Here is an 18114-nt window from a genome sequence, read left to right on the forward strand (position 1 = left end):
CGAACCACTAATTAAGTACCACTTTCTGAAAATATAAAAATCGAAAATAATTGAGGAAAATTAAATTATTCTTTTATTTTCGAAACAATCGCCCCCATCACAACTGTCAAATGGAATCCAACATGGCGAATGGGGGGAGACATTACCGGATCACCCAGTCTGCTTTCTGTCATGTCAATAGGCAAACAGCAAGGAAAACGGGAGCAAATAATCCGAAACGTAAATTCATCGCTCGCGCGCGCCGTATTTTTTCACCGTGCTCCGCGTAATTTGCCAAAATAATTGCAAAAGTGATTCCGTGCTGTAAGATTTTGCGTCATCCCGTGTTTCGCAGAACGTGCGTTATCAAAACAGACATCCAGGCTGCCGAATCCGACGCCTGGCTGGGCTGCGAGAGTGAGTTGATGTTTGGGAAGGAAAACGTTCGATCGTGGTAAATGGTTGGCCGGGAAGGCGTGAATCACCGATAAATGGATGTTCTGCTCGAAGCACAACGAATCGAAACAATCGAAACAATCGAACCGTTCCGTGCTACAGTGTGCTAGTGATAACAGAATTCGCTCGAACGCAAATACTGAGCAGGCGGCACGCAAGGAATCAGCGTGGCTGTAGCTGAGGTTGGTTGCCTGTTGAGGCCAACGATGTGTTTAATTTTGCACGAGAGTTGTATCTCGAGTACGTCGGGTGCCGAACCGTCCACCCTCCCCCTTTTGCTACCACGGACACGAAGCACGGTCTGCAAGGCGGACAGCACCGGGGTATACGGACGCGTATGATGTGAAATTATGTAATTTTTGTGGCCCTCTCTTGGCTTGTACGCTATCTTTGGTCTTACCACATACAGAAGCAGCACTCCACAGTGCAGAAGAAAAACGCGGTCGGATGAGGTGGCACCCGCACGTGTACCCACAGCGGTTACGTGGAAGCTAGTGGCCGGGAGGGACCGTGTCCATGCGTGTAACGTTTTGCCGAGAGCAAAAGCCGTTCCGGAAGCACAAACACACGCACACACTAGCTAGAGTGCAGTGTGGCTGATAGCAGATCGAACGCAGTAGACCGAGATTGTTTCCCCAAACAGACAGGGAGCAGAAGAATCGATCATGGCAAACATGATGATAATAGCGCACCAGCAGTTATTGTTTTGGGCAGGAGAGCAAGAAGCGATTATGTGCATACTAGCACTGGATCTTGATCTCGGTTTTGTTGGGATTCTGAAAACGTGGGGAACAATGTGTTGAGCAAACCAGTTCCTTGTTATCCACAATATACACACAGAAGTTCATAAGTGAATTTCGCCATGGAAAGTGATGCCGACAGTTGCTAGCGTCCGCATTACCATGGACCATTGTAACATAATCAACACGATTAAAGTAGGCTGCGCGTGAGTTAAGCCTCAGCGAATGAGTTTGAAGGTGTCCAACACGGTGGGCCAGCAAAGTGCATGATTAAGTTGCTCAGGATAACCGTTGAGCTAGGTGTTTGGTTGAGCGGTTTTGCTTGTTCTAAAAAAAGGCATCCTTCTGTTTATCTTTTCTTTTAGCCCGAAACCCGTATAAACTAGCTGAAGTGAGAGTGTTGCGCAACTTGTGTGCCGGTGCATATTAGAAGGCTGCTGCTGTTTCGTTTTCGGCACGGTGCACTTAGATGCATCTTTCTGCCTTCCGGTACTGCTTGCTGGTAACAGGATACCATTCCAGAGGTGGATAATGCCGAACGAAACGAGAACACAGCGGCAGTACTACGAAGGTGTTGCGGCTGCTAACGACGAACGGGGAGCAGAAGGTGGGGACAGTTGTGACAGGGTGACAAGCAAGTGACTTCCGCTCTCGTGTGACGAAGATTGTGTGTATGTGTGTGTTTGTCAGCATCTTAAAGAAGGTGTGCGAGCTTATTTATATCACCAAAAAAAAAGAGGTTCAATCAAGTGTAAACAAAGTGTGCAAAGCTTTATTGTGTGAGTGTGTGTGTGTGTACGTGGGGGTGAAAACTAATACACCCCTCACAGCCCCCAACCCAAACCACGTAGCATAATAGTTGCTCAACATGACGGCATCAGCCGGTGTGGAATCGTTATCATCACCGCCTGCCGAAGAACGAATTAACACCCATCTGTATCATCAGTACACCGTCGCTTCCGCTCAGTCGGTTGCGCGGTCCAACAACAACAACGCATCACAGTTGGCTCAACGAAAACCGTTCCCATCGCAACCGACGCAGAACGCCTCTGCGCAGCTGCATACAGGTGCCGTACACGGTACCTTCGCACAGCAGCATCCACTGCTGGGTGGTGGAGCATCTGGCACGATGAAACCTCCGCGACCTGCGACAACAACGTCCACGGCAGCAGGAGGTGGTGGAGGGCCGACCGGTAGTGGCGGTGGTTCTGGTGGTTCCCGTGGTCCGAAACAATCCTCCGACCGTAGCAAAAGCTCCACCACGACGCTTCCGTCCCGCGTATCGCAAATGTACTACAAACATGGACTGTTCCTGTCCAGCTATCCGACGACCGCAACTAGCTTCGCTCTTGCCATCATTATATTCTGCTGGTGAGTAAAACATCTCCCGGCGCGATTTAAGCACATTTATTTATAGCGAATCCCCACGAAACGGATCAGTTTTGCTGGCCTTTGGAAACAATCGAAGCTGTTTATGCGGGGGCTGTCCAGGCTGCCTCCACTGTATTTGCACGATTTGTTGATCTTTTAATTTCGGGTTGGTTTGGATGATGCAATCGCCGACTGTAGGATGTTTTTTTAGCGTTTTAGAATTCTTAGTGTATTTGTTTAAGGAAACAAATGTCGGTCCTACATGGTCTGCATGTCCTCACGAAGATTACAAATTATGACCGCCCGACGTCGTATTGTCAAATTTAAGGATACGTGGCATGAGTAATATTGTGGAGTCGTTAGAATGGCATCTTCAGTTACTTGTCTAGTTCCAAGATTGCTTAGCGATCTAATTCCGCAACCGGTTTCCCTGACGACTGGAAACAACGTCATCTCTCCATTTCATTCTGAATCAATTACGCTTTTTTTCTCCTTTTAGTGGAAACCTTCCTTGAGGCCCGTTTTTAACGGTGCAAACTTAGATCACATTTTACCACTTACTACACGATCATCAACGCAGCAACGAGACGGTTCATAATTGCTTTTGCGAAATTAAGCCGTTTCGTGACGTAAAATAGACTTGAGTCGGCGTACCCGTAACTTGCGATCATTGCCGTTGTTTAGCGTATATGTATAAGAGCCTGCAAGCCTTGGAGGCCGTCCATTGGTATAAGCGACAACGGCACCGGCCTTCATATGGCAGGACCGGTGTTCAAATCTCATCCGGACCCGGACCGTTCCCCCGTTGTGAGGAATGACTATCCAACTACATTAAGTCTAGTAAGTCAGAAATGGAAGGCATGACCTAAGAGGTCGCGCCGGCCAAAGAAGAAAAAGAAGAAGAAGCAGAGCTTGCATAATCCCGGCTTTGCTTTCTGTTAATAAACTGCTTCAGGAAGACATTCACCACCTCCCTTGGAGAGATCACAATCCATCCATCGCACAGAGAACATACCCTCCACTAATATAAAAAGGCACTAGAAGGAGATGGCTGTGGCATTATCCCACTGACAATGGGTCTGCTTAAAGCTTCAGAATTTCCTGGTCCATACAGTGTAGGGTAACTGTTCCAGTTTTCGGCAGTGTTCCTTATTTTCGGCAAGTCGGCAAAACTAGCAAAATTATGGGAAAATCGCAAAAGAAATGATCTATCAACAACTAATATTTTTCTTTAACTAATTACACCTTTTCGAGTGTTTCAAATCGTCTATTCGTGATGCCGAAAGCAGGAACACTTCTTCTTCTTCTGTGGCACTACAACCTCGAGAGGTCTCGGCCTGCCATTTCTGGCTTTCTGTGACTTAATTTTACCCGTAGAAAAGTAGTCAGCCTTTCGTACGGGGAGGCGGTCTGGATGGGATTTGAACCCCGGCCCTGCCGTGTGAAGACCGGCGCCGCTGTCGCCTCGGCCACCGGACCGCCCCAAAAAGTAGGAACACAGCCTGCCCAAAATAGGAGCAAAACCAATGTTTGCATTTTTACTAATATTTCTACAAAACTGGGTTTAATCAATAAATCATGAGTTCTGAAACATTCTTGGTTAGGTTTACAATCAAAATAATACCACCATCAAACAAAATTTTTAAGTTTAATAATTGTATTTGTATTTTTTTTCTGATCAGCTGCACTAACGTGCCGAAAACTGGTACAGTTACCCTACCATTAGACGGAAAAGGGAAATCTCTACAGTGCTCTTATTTTTCTTAGATATTGACAATTGGGGCGGTCCGGTGGCAGAGGCGACAGCGGCGCCGGTCTTTACACGGCAGGGCCGGGGTTCAAATCCCATCCAGACCGCCTCCCCGTACGAAAGGCTGACTACTTTTCTACGGGTAAAATTAAGTCACAGAAAGTCAGAAATGGCAGGCCAAAGACCTCTCGAGGTTGTAGTGCCAAAGAAGAAGAAGATTGACAACTACCACAGTCGCGTTTGAAGGTTTGTACGAAGGCCATGTGCACTGCTAAAAAAAGTCTGCAAAGGCCATGTGCACTGCTACTGAGTCATATTCGGTAGCACACGTAAAGCAACACCTTTCTACCAGAATCCAGCAATTGAAATTCTCTACAATAAGATTCAGATTTGCGGCAGAAATTTATTGGGGAGATTTTTGTGGACGCTGCAGTATAACGCAAACTTTGCAAATAACTCTGTCCGTAAAACAGCTAAGGCGATATCTTTTCGGCACAGACTTCTAATATTAGTAAAAAGAACCTTGAGGATTTTGAAGATCCTATTTCATCTTAATTTTCCAATTAATCTCAAGCATAATCTGTCAAAGGATAAAGTCTGAATCAGTGAATGATTAAACATTGTCTAATCGTTTGAGTGGGAGATAAAGTTAAAGAAAGTCCTCTAGTATTTCAGATGAATTCGGGAATTATGTTTTAGTCTTTTTGGGTAAACGTGTACGAAAACTCCTCCAGAAGTTCCGACTAGTTGATAACCAGTTAAGATGAACTTTAAAGTCTCACATAAAATTCAAACTGAGCTGGAACCGTAAATTTGTCCCTGAAGTAGAGTGGCTATGGCTGGTTTCTTACAAGACTTCACAAAGATTTATCATCGTGGAAGAGAGCATTCAATCGGCTAAATCACATTTTATTTCAGCCAAACGAGCATTGGTCCCCCCACACAGCCTGGGGCCTATCGAACCAACTCAACGCCAACTCCCGCATGGGTCGGGCAGCACTTATCAGCAAGTTGCACACACATCGCACAGCGGTGTGGGCTCGGTCGGTACCGGTATCAACGTTGTTTTGGTTTTGTTCCTACCTTGCTTCCACGTTTTCCCGCCAGCCCGAAGCATTGCAACGTCCTTCCGCCTCATGTGCACCATCTCGTCATCGTGTGCGCCATGTGTTGTTGTTACCACCGATCAATAATAAATGGGGTGGTACACATCAAAAACGGGCTGACATTCGAAAGATGCAAATTTACGTCTACGTTAACGTGCACCGCACTGTTCCCTCTCCTTTTTCTTTTTGCCTATCTGAGGATGGAGCTGACCATTTGCATAGTACACACGTCAATCTTGTCGCCGAATGGGGAAATAGAAATGTGGCCATTGCATGGAATGTAACGTACCGCTTTGGCCCATTAATAAAATAGAAACTGGATTCCAGTTCCGCTTGCCGGATGACACTGATGCACTGGAAAATCCAGCATTCTTTGGGGCAAGCGAGGATGAAATTAGTAGAATAAATTACAGTTTCTTTGTAGCAGATTAGGTAAGGATTGGATTCGAATCTTGCCAAAACCGGTTATGCAGACAATTTCATTGATAATCCTTGATTCTCGAGGGTATGTTGATGGTTGAGCCTTTGCCTCCATGCTTTTGTGAGTTTGTGATCTTGGTGTGATTGACTCAAGGCCCTCGTGCACGAGTGCGAATCTTCACCAGAGTTCACCTTACAGACGAATCTTGCTAAGCGTATTCTTTTGACCGGACACCTAAAGATTAAACAACTGTAGCAAGCAAACGGTCGCGCTCCACTCATACAGGCACATACCCGGAGGAGATAAGATGTGCCGTCGCCGCCCGTTGGCTGGGAATAGCTCCACAATGACCTTTCTTCTCGAGCAGGGTTCTTATTTGTATGTCCAAAATAATGATTAGGAACTGGGCAGTATATTGCCCTTGAAATTGTTGGCTATTTTATAGGAGCAATGTTAGATTCAACTGCTTGGCGGAAATATTCAACGCGAAGTGATAACTAAATACAGTGTTGCTATGCCTGCCTTTCTGTTCGCGCCTGACCATGACCGTGACCAGCCCGTGGCTAAGTTCGAGCTGGTGGCGTTAACTGGTTCGATCGGTTGTGTGCGATAAAGTTTATCATTCGCTCGGCGAATCATCACCATTGCTCTACACAATGTTGAGTGAGAGAATTTATCCTTTTATCTTAATTTGGGAACAATCGTAATTAAGCCCAGCCGCTTATAATGGCGTCACTTTTATGAGCAACTGCGAAATGTGCAGTGAATCAGCTTTATGCTTCTTGTTTGTTCTGTCACTGTTGCAGCTTATAGTTCACACCTTAAATTTGCATTCGAACGTTAATTAGAAACACTACCTCTAGCTCGTACAATTCTCTCTGGAAGTGAACCATCGATATAGTCGATCTTTTCTTTAAGTTTGCCCATTTTTGAGCAGTTTATTAGTTATTGCTTTCTTCGTTGAACGTCCAGTGCGAATCAGTAAATATTAAGTTTAAAGTATATGAAGCCTGAAGTGTCAGAAAGTTATAGATTGGTAGAGGTAAATTGATTTTTGGGATTTTGGATCTTCTATAACAAACCGAACGAACATCTGTTCTATAGAAGATCCTTTAACTTATTTTCTAACTTATTCATCACTACAACTTGCCCTGCTGCGGAAGTCCTCAATACACCGCACTCGATCTAATGCCGTCGTCTGCCAATCTTTTATCCTGGCCATCTTGTATTAAACCAAGCACGCCTCCTCTGTTCATGTTCACACAAAAACTACGATCTGGGTCGTCTGGTGTTCTCTTCACGACATGACCAGTCCACCGGAACCTGGAGCGAGTCAATTCACTGTACGATGATGGGATCGTAGTTCAACAAGAGCTTGTCGTTGTGATGTATCCTCCATTGTCCTTCTACACATAGGAGTCCAAGAGCCGTAAATAAATGCTGTCTATGCTTTAAGTATGTCTCAGCAGTATATCTCTAGAACCTCTAATTGCCATCCCTGAAGTTTCTATGATCTCTACGCTCATCCAAGTATTCGCTAGACAGACAAAACTGCAATTATTGCTCTCTCTGATCGTTCGATGGATGACTTTTTATGCTTCATGACGTTGTGACCTCAATAATCCATGTCGGGAAAACATTTGCAGAGGTCTCAAACAGGGGAAAAGAATAGAGAACAGAGTTTTTTTTATCAAAGCTTAAGAGGCGATCATGCTGTTTCCAGGGAAATTTGTGTCTTTTGAGCTATGTCTCTTTAGGAATAGTAGGTGATCGTGAAACGATATTAACCTCTAGTGGTTTAATTACATTAGTAGATTAGCGAGTAAACTTCTTCTTCCTTGGCACTACAACCTCGAGAGGTCTTGGCCTGCCATTTCTGGCTTTCTGTGACTTGATTTTACCCGCTAGCAAAGTACTCATCCCTGCGAACGGGGAGGCGGTCTGAATGGGATTTGAACCCTGTTCCTACTGTGTGAAGATCGGCGCCGCTGTTGCGTTGGCCACCGGACTGCCTGCCCCCCTTTGGATGTGTTAGATGTTTGAGAGTATTTTTTTGGTCACATGAAGCTTTCCCTGATTGCATAGCATTAGACGGTTCTCCGCAGATCATATCAGGATTATGTCTGATCCAAAATCGAAGGGCAAAATCGTCCCATTCGGTCCAAAAAAAAAAAATCTGTAAAAATCAGGATTACTTCAAAACATTGTTTAGGGTGCGATGAAGCTTATGGTCGAAATAGTTCTCCTCTGAGCTCTACGCTCTCTACGTACAGACAATCTTGTCCTGTGTATTTGTTTTCTCACTTTTTTTTCTCTCTTCCACAGCTATCCACTGCTAAACATTCCCCTGCCGGGGACGATTCCAACCAAAGTGATATTCCCGTACACGGAGAGCATCAGCGAAAATTTGCACCTGTCCAATGCGAACCTGTCGAGCGAATTCTACAATCCGTTCAGCTTCTCCGGCGGCAACATGTTTAACATCTACAACATCAGCGTCGAGACACCGTTTCCCTGGGCGCGAATAGATCCGCTACTGTACGTGCAGCAGATCATCATGCGTACCAGCGTCGTACCGTGGGAAGACGAGCTACAGCTAACCGACGCGTTCCGTGGCCCACTGTACGAGGTGTTTAAGCTGGTGGAGATTATCCGTAATCACGAGGATCAGAGGTGGGAACAGTGCAAGCGCTACTTTCCGTAGTTCGCAGTCAATTAAAATGTGATGGTTTTTTTTACCTCCCTCTCTCTCTCTTATTTTAGCAAAACTATGCTCAGTCATCTGTGCCTGCATGTGGAAAATGTGAAACGTTCCTCCCAGCAGACATTGTTTCCCGAGTACAACTGCCTGATACTATCGCCCGCAAATCTGTGGCAGCAGAATATACAGAATTTTAACAAGGATAGCAATTTGCTAAACACCGTGTACGTAAATCATGTAAGTTACGCATCGGTTTTGAACCCATCACGCACAGCTCAATTCCGCGACGAAAATTATGTATCGATTTCTATAACTCTCCCTCTCTCTCTCCCTTTTAGAATCTCCAAAAGTCCAAAGTATCAACGGCGGAGATGTTGTTTGGCATACCGCTGCGGGACACCGGTGTGAAGCGATACCCGATGCGTGTACGGCCCCGCATCATCCAGTACGCGGTGACACTGATTCTTCGGGAAAACAATCCAGCATTTATTGACTCGCTGAAGGAAAAGCTCGTACGAGCTTATCCGCTTCACCAAAAGGAACAGTCCTCCGTGACGAACGTACCTGCCCCGGGTGGACAATCGGCCACCGCCCAGCAATCAATCATGTACATCTTCTATCCGGGTGAATTCAACTGGAAGGAGGTCCTGCCACAGTGTATCGCGTTCTGTGTGCTGTTCGTATACGTGTACTTTTCGGTGCGCAAAATCGAAGCCATCCGGTCGCGCATCATGCTAGCGTCCTGTGCCGTACTGACCGTCCTGGGCAGTTTGCTGATGTCGCTGGGGTTATGTTTTTTCTTTGGCCTTACGATCAGCTTCCAATCGAAGGGCGTTTACCCGTACCTGGTTATACTGGTGGGGCTGGAGAACGTGCTCGTCATCACCAAGAGCGTCCTCACGACGGACAACAATCTCGACGTGAAGATACGCGTTGCCCAGGGTCTGAGCCGGGAGGGTTGGTCCATCACGAAGAATCTGCTGACGGAAATTACCATCCTCACCGGTGGGCTTGCAACGTTTGTGCCCGTCATACAGGAATTCTGCATCTTTGCGATGGTGGGCCTGGTGTCGGACTTTCTGCTGCAGATGCTGTTCTTTGCGACCGTGCTAGCGTTGGACATTAAGCGGGTGGAGTACAGTGCCGAGGTACGGCGATTGCCGAAGATGCTGTACTTTAACAGTGATTTGCGCCGTGGTCCGGGTGCTGCTGGGCCCACGGCCGTCCCTGCTCGGGAGTCGCGCAATGGTGGCGGGGGGTCGATAAATCGATCGCGATCACACCCGAAGCTAACGGGATTGGAACAATCGGCAACCCATCCTAAGAGTGGCACCGGAACGGGGCAGGATGTGAAAATACCGAAACGTTTGCGGATCGTGAATTTTTGGGCAAGAACACGATTCTTTCAACGTGGCTTTATGATATGGATGGTGCTGTGGATCTCAAACATCATCTACAATGCCGGGTTGATCGAGGAGCTGTTCGTGATCGATAAGAACCTAACGCGGCACGACCTTTCACCCATGGATGGGGCGGCTCGGTTCGACGTTGGTATGGGCGTACACGAGCTAGGTGAGGCTAGTAGCTCCACGGAAGCAGCAGCGATCGAGATGGATCGTTTAAATTACCACAACAAGCCGCCCGATGTGGGTATGCTGGGCGGGGATGGCGTAAGCGGTGGTACTAGCGAGAAAGGAGGCGGTGAACACCGGGCGCTGAACGTGTCGGAACAGTTGCAACGGTTGAAGCATCCCGACTACGAAACGGTGTACCAGCTGTCCAACTTCCACTGGTCCTCGATACTGAAGCAGTACAACGTATCGCTCAGCGGCCGGTATGTGACCGTGCTGCCGGCTATAAAGCTATCGCACGCCGTCAACCCTCAGACGGCGATACAGCTGCGTAATGCGGACGAAAAAGCACCACACCACTTCCAGTGGAAAGCGCTGGCGGTTGCGCTGGACCCGTTGGATTTCAGCGATGCCGATACGGGCGATGGTACGCACGTGCCGATCGGGAATGCACCGTTCTACCCGAAAACGCCGATGGAAATACTGCTCACCTGCATGCTGCTCGTCGTGAGTACGTTCGTGGTGACGTACACGATGATTGTGCTGTACCGGTGTATCTGCACGCGGAACTATGCCGAATGGCGGGCGAGCTGGCAGGAGAGCGATAGCGAAACGGAACCCAAACCGGAACAGTGCCTGCTGGAGGGTGTTCCCGTACAGGTGAACGGACACGTGCATCGTATCGAGTGTCTCGTAACGGACGGGAATATGATCGCCAGCTCGTGCCTGCAGGGACAGGTTAAGGTGTGGGACGTAAGCAACGGTGAGCTGATGGCCGAAATCGATCGACAGCACTATTTCGAGCTACAGCAAACGCGAGGCAGTTCATCCTCCCCCCAATCGCTTCCATCGCCATCCAACTCGGTTGCAGCACCGACCGGTGTAATCCTACGCAACGATCACAGTGATTCGATAACCGGGCTGCATGAGGTGTTCCCGGCTAGTTCCAGCTCACCATTATCCTGCTCGCCGCCCGGTACGGCCGTTGGATCATCGTTTAAGTTGAAAAAGAAATTGCACTTCAATTTCTCCAGCCTCGACAGCTCGACCACCAGCTCACAAGCGTCCGATTCGACGCTGTTCGACTTTCGCGCACAGTATGAACGATTTTTCACCTCATGTACGCCAACAACGCAGCCGCCAGCGACGAGCTCAACCGGTGGAACGGATCTTCGAAATCGGTTTGCCCCGAACGGGTCACTAACAGCGGGCTGGGCTGATGTGAGCGTTGCGCAGGAAGAGCAAACATCTAACAGCCACTGGCCGGCGCGACCAACGACACTGCCCAACGAGTGTCCCCAGCCGCCCGGAAGCCCAAGACAGTCGACGCAGCATCAAGTGTCACCCATCTGGTGTCTCGACTTTCTCGACAATCTCATCGTGATTGGATGTGCCGATGGGCGGTTAGAGTTTTGGGAGGGTAGCAGCGGTAGTTTTAAGGTAATGAATGCTTGGTGTTCTAGTCCGACAGAAAAGGCGTTGATAATGTGAGTTTGAACATTCCTCTTTCAGTGCATCCACGATGCGGAACACTCACACAACAATGGTGTGACGAACATTAAGCTAACGGGGGATCGCGTTATAGCGGCCCGGTTAAGTGGGCGAATCGATTTCTTCCGGCTGGAAACGTACACCCAGGGCCGACAGATCGATTGGGGCTTTACGTCCGCGTACCGAAGAAGTAAGCTTGTGTGAGGCTTATTTAATTGTAGCTAGAAGTTAATTCATTGCTTCCCCGTAGCTCACATGCGAACCGGTTCGGCGGGCAGCATAAGTTCGTTCCAAGCCGCAATGGGTTCGAGCGGTGGCGGATCCCATTCGGACTCGGAGGAGTTGCGCTGTTTGTTGGAATTCCAACAGCAGGGCCATCAACAGCCGGTAACCTGTCTGGAGGTGGCCGGAAACACCGTGATGACGGGAAGTCAAGATCACACCCTGAAGGTGTACCGTGCGGACAACCATCTGATGCTGTACACGCTGCACGGGCACTGTGGCCCGATTACCAGTCTGTTCATTGACCAGTGGCAGTCGGGAATGGCAGGATCTGGTTCGCAGGATGGATTGCTATGCGTGTGGGACCTGACAACCGGTAGGACGGATAGGACGGATCACGACTTTAAGCGACAATAATAACACAACTGTTTATTGCTTTGGCTTTTTAGGTGCATGTATGTACAAAATTCAAGCACACGATGACTCGATCGTTGCTCTCGTCGGTTCGCCCAGCTATGTCATATCGCTCGGGCTGGACGAGCGGATACGCGTGTGGGATCGATTCCAGGGGCATCCGCTGAACACGATCACCGTTTCGCATGCGTATTCGGCACTGGTGATGTTAACGCCGTCCCTTCTCGTAACTGGTAAACCAGGTAATTTTTTAAGAGCCGTTTTCTCCATTTACAGGGTTTCTCATGCAGGGTTAAGGAGGTTGAATTGCATGTACTATTTCGGATTATTATACGACTTTATACGACTAATGAGTAGCAAAGGCCCACAAGTTGCAAGGAACACACTAGCACGTCAGCTTGCGTAGAAGTGCACAGAGGAATGAGAACATGACGAGATACGACAAAATGAATACATTTAAACTCACAGTTAGTTGTGTATATGCAGTATGTGAAGCATTTTCATTTAGCGTGGTAAAAAGTAGTTTGATGATTATTATATGATTTTCTACTCATTTTTAGCTAAAATTATGAATAATTAGCTATGTTTTGATAAAGTCATGTATATAATTCATTGTTATTAATGGCACAAAAATTACTATTTTATCTAGTTTTTGTACCATTTTAGCAAGATTATAAACTATTTAGTTAAAATATACTTAAATACACTAAAAACCTTTTTTTACCAAGAAAAATTATACAAATATGCATCAGTAATGATTAAAAATATAATTGAACTTATTAAAACCATTGAAAAAGTTATGAGCCCCTGTACAACTTGTGGGCCTACTCTACTTCGTAGCCCTTTATGCTGTAGACATACAGTGTTACAATGTTGAACTGGCCTGAGAAACCCTGTAAATACTAATTATAGTACTAATTATTTTTTCTTCTTCTGTTTCCTTTAGGTGCCCTCGTTGTCTGGGACGCACGGAGCGGCGAGGTTGCGCGGGAGGTAAAACTAGATTGCTCCAACATGCAACTCTGCCCAAAGATCATGCTGCCGGCGTGCGGTTCCGTGATTTGCGACTATGGCAATCAAATGCGCATAGTACGGTTCCCGCTCGTTGCCGCCGACAAATGTGACTAATGTGTGTGTGTGTGAGTGAGTGTGTGCCTCTATTTGGTAAGACGAACGTAAACCAGTTGTTTTAGTTTTTATTTCCGATTTTATTTCAGTCTTAAAGAATTTTCTTTAAACCGCGTGGTATGAACTAATCATACAAAAAAAAGAACCGTTTTGTTAATAGCGGTTTGGACCAGTTGTGAGTGTGCGGCTCTCTAAACGCTTATGTTCCTTTTGCAAACTAATAATACCTGTCCCAGCCAGTTTGTTTTCACCTTCCCAGACGGCGACTCCTTTCCGTTACATTATTGTGCGGTTATTTTCTCACATACAAAATAATTGCATTAGCAGCATTAGTAGCTGCAACTAGGCTAGACAACAATTTTCGCTTGCTTTTAATATACAGCAGCTCTGTTTTCTTTTGTTTGCTTTTTCCGTTTTCCGTTTTGGTTTTGTTGTATCGTTTCAAACAGCGTTGCGTTGAACGCCAATTTTGAATTGTTAACAAACTATGCAGCTCAAAGTACATACGCTTTAACTATTGTGTAAAACTTTCGATTTCCCCCCGTAGGTGGTTTATGTTATTTAAGTTTAGCGTGTAAGGAGCCTAGCCATATAAGTATATGCTTTAGCACAATGGACATACACACAAAACAAGTACACACACACACTGCAAAAAAAGGAACTACACAACACCATTACTGAATGGGGCTGACGAGAGGCTGGACGTTGCCTTTTATGGGAAAAGAACAAAATGACTCAAAGGACCTCAGCAAACCAAACAAATTATATATTGATCGTAACGTGTGCGTGATAAGGAAAGATGCCTTCTGTCTAACGATGATCGGATACAAACAAAAAAGATCAATTACAAGCGAGATATAAAGCATATGCGAAACTGTTTAGTGATAGCATGCTCAAAGCACCTAATTTATGTGTGTGTGTGTGAAAACCGAATGAATGTTACAAAATGCCGCGCGTGTGTGTGTGCATCGACAAAAGCAAAGCAATGCAACAAATGGAGCGTGCGCCAGGCGGTTGTGTATATCAAGGATATTAAGTTCGTTAACCCCGAGGGTGCTGGGTTGGAACAAAAACGGAACCTACACAAACACACGATACAAATGAGAGATTAGCACTATTTTCATTAAATTATTGAACCACCTCATGCTAAGTAACGTATTATGGACCTAGTACTGGTATGATGAACAACGTCTGTATAGCATAGAAACGAGCGATGAGTGTTGTCCGTACTCGTAAGGGACTAACAAACAAACAAACAGACAGACTAAACTAAACCCGTTAACACGAAAAAGACCAAACACCTGCAAGAGGTAAAACAAAGAAAATGCTATGATGATAAAGGGGAGAGCTGCGTCAATGCGCTAATAAAGAAAAACAACTTATTGTGCTTTTTTTTTGTAAATTGTTCTGCGGGAAAATCATGTTATCTTCATGTGGTTGTGATGACAAAAATGTGATTTATATTCGAACTGATCGCCGTCCATCGATGAACCTATCTCTAAATTCTGAATATTATGCCAATCTGGCGATGTTCTACAAAGCTCCCCAGTTGTATACAGCTTTATGCTGCTGGATAAGTCGCGATCCGTGACCGACAATCCGATCTCTAATGCCATCGAAATTAATGATAGCAATAGGATCAATAGATCACACGATTGGCCCCTTCACAACGCATGTCTGAGTGTACTATTGGAATCTGTAACGGCATCTTCAAACGTAAAGGAAACAAGATCGGTGACTAATACGGGTAGAGCGATAAGGATTGACTCGATTAGCATATTAATAACATTTAACCTCACCTCGACGACCCACATGAAACCACGCATGTTCGGGGAAAACATACCATCCCATGAATGCATCAATTAAAGTTAAACAATAACGTAATCATGGGCACCACACATTCCACAGCTAAAGCAAACAATCGATTGCTTCCCTCTGACTCATGGCCGCCCGACGGTTAGGGTCAAGATTTTTGATGAAAATCGACGTTGAACAAAGTGCGTTGCTGTTGCTGTGCGATGCATGTTTATGAAGCATCTCTTTGGTGGATAGCTCAGCATCTCATCACAAGCACAAATAGAACGAAAAATATTGTCTTAAGTCGCTAAATCATTCTTTTTTCTTCTTCTTTAAATCAATTGTTTCGTCTCGGTGCATTGGAGAACATATTTTGCATTCGTATCACTTGCAGCACCATAGTTGGAACATCTTAATTTTGCTGCATTCCATCACGGCTGCGTATGCTTCATTCGATCAAGATCACGATCGTTACGGCCGTACTATTTTTGGGGTGGATGAACCGTAACAATTTGGACATTGGTAATTTTAGAATGGTTGTTTAACTATGTGGTGCGATTAGTAAGCCGTATGGTGCTTAATTATTCTCTTCTTCCTTGGCACTACAACCTCGAGAGGTCTTGGCCTGCCATTTTTGGCTTTCTGTGACTTGATTTTACTCTCAGCAAAGTGGTAGGCCCTGGCATACGGGGAGGCGGTCTGGATGGGATTAGAATCCCGGTCCTGCCGTGTGAAGACCGGCGCCGTTATCGCCTCGGCCACTGGACCGCACCTACTTAATTATATTAGGGAGAGGCGGGAATTATAGAGAGATTAATTTGGTATATTTCAGCAATACGGCCAGGCCGTTCTTTATGAGTAAAAAAAAAAAAAATTGGTAAATTTATACAAAGGTACAAAAAAGTTAAGAAACGAAGAGGATGATTCGGAATTCAGGGAATGCACTATTGTCTTCTCAGCAGAATCACCAAACATCTAGAATTAGTGTGCCATTAGTCATACGTTAACGGAAATCACTGGAATATGGGGTTGTATTTGATTAGTTGCCTTAAATGCGAAGCCAGCATCAATTCAATAATGTTTGTTACTACTGCATTTCAATGTTAAATGAGTAGTTTTATTTATATTTAACAAAACTTAGTGTTAAAATCCTTTATATTTAATTTTTACACGTTTGCTTGTATGAGAATTATGACCATTGATGTGAATATTCTTCCATGGTGCATTGGGCGTTATGGAAATCGGATCCGTAAGCGTTGCTAGGCAACGGCAGCGAAGCGTTACGCTCTACACCAACCCAATCGAACGAAGCGTTTTGTTCACCAACACCATCAAACTGCGTAGCGGAACACTCACGCGTATCTCACGATTAATCCGGAACGGTGGGTTAATTGTCTGGACAAAATTAGTTTAAATATAAAAGCCATAACGGCACGCGCTAGTTATTGAAAAAAAACGAAGAAAAATAAATACTTCATTAAATCAGTGTAAGAGTGATGAGTTTAAAATAAATATATAACAATTTGAATTCGTCTTGACATTACAGTCCAAAAACGAATGAAATCTGGAATACAAAAATGAGCTTCAAAGACTACAAAACATAAAATGATAAAAAGAAGCTACAATATTTCTTCCATTCAAAGTACTGTAGCATTAAAAATACTTTAAATTTTGAAATTAAATTCAAACAAATTTTAAAATCGTCCCTGCCTAGTTAATACACAGCTCGGCACAAGATGTGCCTGTGTGTGTGTGTGTGTGCGTCTGCCCAGCACATACACGGTGAGTGCCCGCTTCACGCCGTTAAATGGCCACTCACGCGAGTGCCCTCACGTTTCATTCAAAAACCTCACAGCCTGTAGCCCGTACGTACGCGCGTTGAGTGGTTCAATTTCCGAAAAAAGCTTGAGACAGCAGCAGCAGCAGCCAGCGCGTTGGTCCGCACAGGAAGGCTTGTATCAAACTCCCACATTTGCAGCGGCAGCATCAGCAGAAGCGGTAGTTTTTCCCCGAGGGTTAGTAGCGCTGTTCAAACTCGTCCGAACCGTGAGCCGAGCAAGTGGTGTGCCGTTGGAAAAGACCAGCCAAGGAATCTGGATATAGGAAAGGCAAAAGCAAGTGACGCGCAGAGCTCCCAGCTCATCTTTGCTTGTGCGGACGGTTTTTTGTTTTCTTATTGTTCTAGCTCGGAACAGGGAACGCCTTCAGAGTGGGATTTGGTTTGATGCAGCCAGGGTTTGGCTTTTCTTGAGCCACTTGAGTGTGTTGTGTGTGCGTGTGTGTGTATGTGTGTTGAAGAACTGTGTCCAGAGAGCTAGACGAATAAGAAGCAGAAAATTAACGATCAAACTAGTATATGGCAAGCAAATGATCATCGTATTGCTGTGGTTGCTGCGATAGCACAATAGCCGAAGCCTTGCGGAAAAACGGTCACTCGACGAGTGCGTGTGTGTGTGTGTGTGTGTACGCGCAGACTGTACCTGTGGGTCGGTTTTTGCTTGAATCGGTCGGTGATGGGTACTTGCATTGTGTTTCCAGCAGTGAAGGGATCCCAGTGATATCCGACGACGAACAACTGTGTGGTGTGGCTACTCTTCTTAGGTTTCTTTCCTCTGATGGGTGTGTGGAGTTGGGATGAATGGTGTGGTGATGATGATGCTGCTGCATTGGTTTAGAGAAGAAAAAAACCCGCAAAGAGATTAATTGACTAATTCCAGTCCCACCCGAAGAAGTGCAAAGCGAAGAGGAACGAAACCGCTGAATTTTCGACTCGATGTGATTATTTGAAGTGGCAGCAAATTGAAGCAAACTTCAAATTGTGTTTTTTTTTTCTGTTGGTGAAGCCCCGCTCGTGAAAACCGATTCAAGTAACTTTATCTGGGCGTGTAGAGGGAAAAGCAACGAACGGCGCGCATTTTTCGATCTTTGTTTCGCGAATTAGCTCCACGGCGACGCACTGCTCTTTTT

The 18114-nt window shown here is 45.8% G+C and overlaps 2 protein-coding genes across 11 annotated transcripts in view; both read left to right on the plus strand.

Annotated features, from left to right (window-relative positions):
• The first annotated feature begins 169 nt into the window (after positions 1 to 169).
• Positions 170 to 14752, plus strand: LOC118504177 (sterol regulatory element-binding protein cleavage-activating protein). Of its 4 annotated transcripts, none has more exons than XM_036038328.1 (9): positions 170 to 433; positions 1541 to 2546; positions 8149 to 8496; positions 8587 to 8761; positions 8863 to 11535; positions 11608 to 11776; positions 11837 to 12184; positions 12258 to 12464; positions 13169 to 14752. In XM_036038328.1, the coding sequence occupies exons 2-9, from the start codon at positions 2044 to 2046 to the stop codon at positions 13348 to 13350; spliced, it is 4605 nt and encodes a 1534-aa protein (XP_035894221.1). In that variant the 5' UTR covers positions 170 to 433; positions 1541 to 2043; the 3' UTR covers positions 13351 to 14752. The 4 variants fall into 4 exon arrangements, with proteins under 4 accessions (XP_035894221.1, XP_035894220.1, XP_035894222.1 ...); XM_036038327.1 differs by having other exon boundaries at positions 170 to 396; XM_036038329.1 differs by having other exon boundaries at positions 173 to 303.
• A 2252-nt stretch (positions 14753 to 17004) lies between these two features.
• Positions 17005 to 18114, plus strand: part of LOC118504180 (failed axon connections) — a 47763-nt gene continuing 46653 nt past the window's right edge. For 2 of the 7 annotated variants that reach the window (XM_036038332.1, XM_036038339.1), the window contains exon 1: positions 17005 to 17162. The gene's annotated coding sequence lies outside the window, so the exon portion shown is untranslated. Of the gene's footprint in view, positions 17299 to 17678; positions 17789 to 18114 lie in introns of those variants that run through there. The other 5 variants (XM_036038338.1, XM_036038333.1, XM_036038335.1 and 2 more) reach the window with 5 other exon arrangements.

This window comes from Anopheles stephensi, chromosome 2 (genome assembly GCF_013141755.1).
Source record: "Anopheles stephensi strain Indian chromosome 2, UCI_ANSTEP_V1.0, whole genome shotgun sequence".
Taxonomy (NCBI): Eukaryota; Metazoa; Arthropoda; class Insecta; order Diptera; family Culicidae; genus Anopheles; species Anopheles stephensi.

Excerpts from the sequence above, each read along its gene's own strand:
- LOC118504177 (XM_036038328.1), top strand. The coding sequence starts at position 2,044 with ATGACGGCATCAGCCGGTGTGGAATCGTTATCATCACCGCCTGCCGAA. Across the intron at positions 8,762-8,862 it reads ACACCGTGTACGTAAATCAT|AATCTCCAAAAGTCCAAAGT; the intron begins GTAAGTTACGCA and ends TCTCCCTTTTAG. Across the intron at positions 11,536-11,607 it reads GTAGCAGCGGTAGTTTTAAG|TGCATCCACGATGCGGAACA; the intron begins GTAATGAATGCT and ends TTCCTCTTTCAG.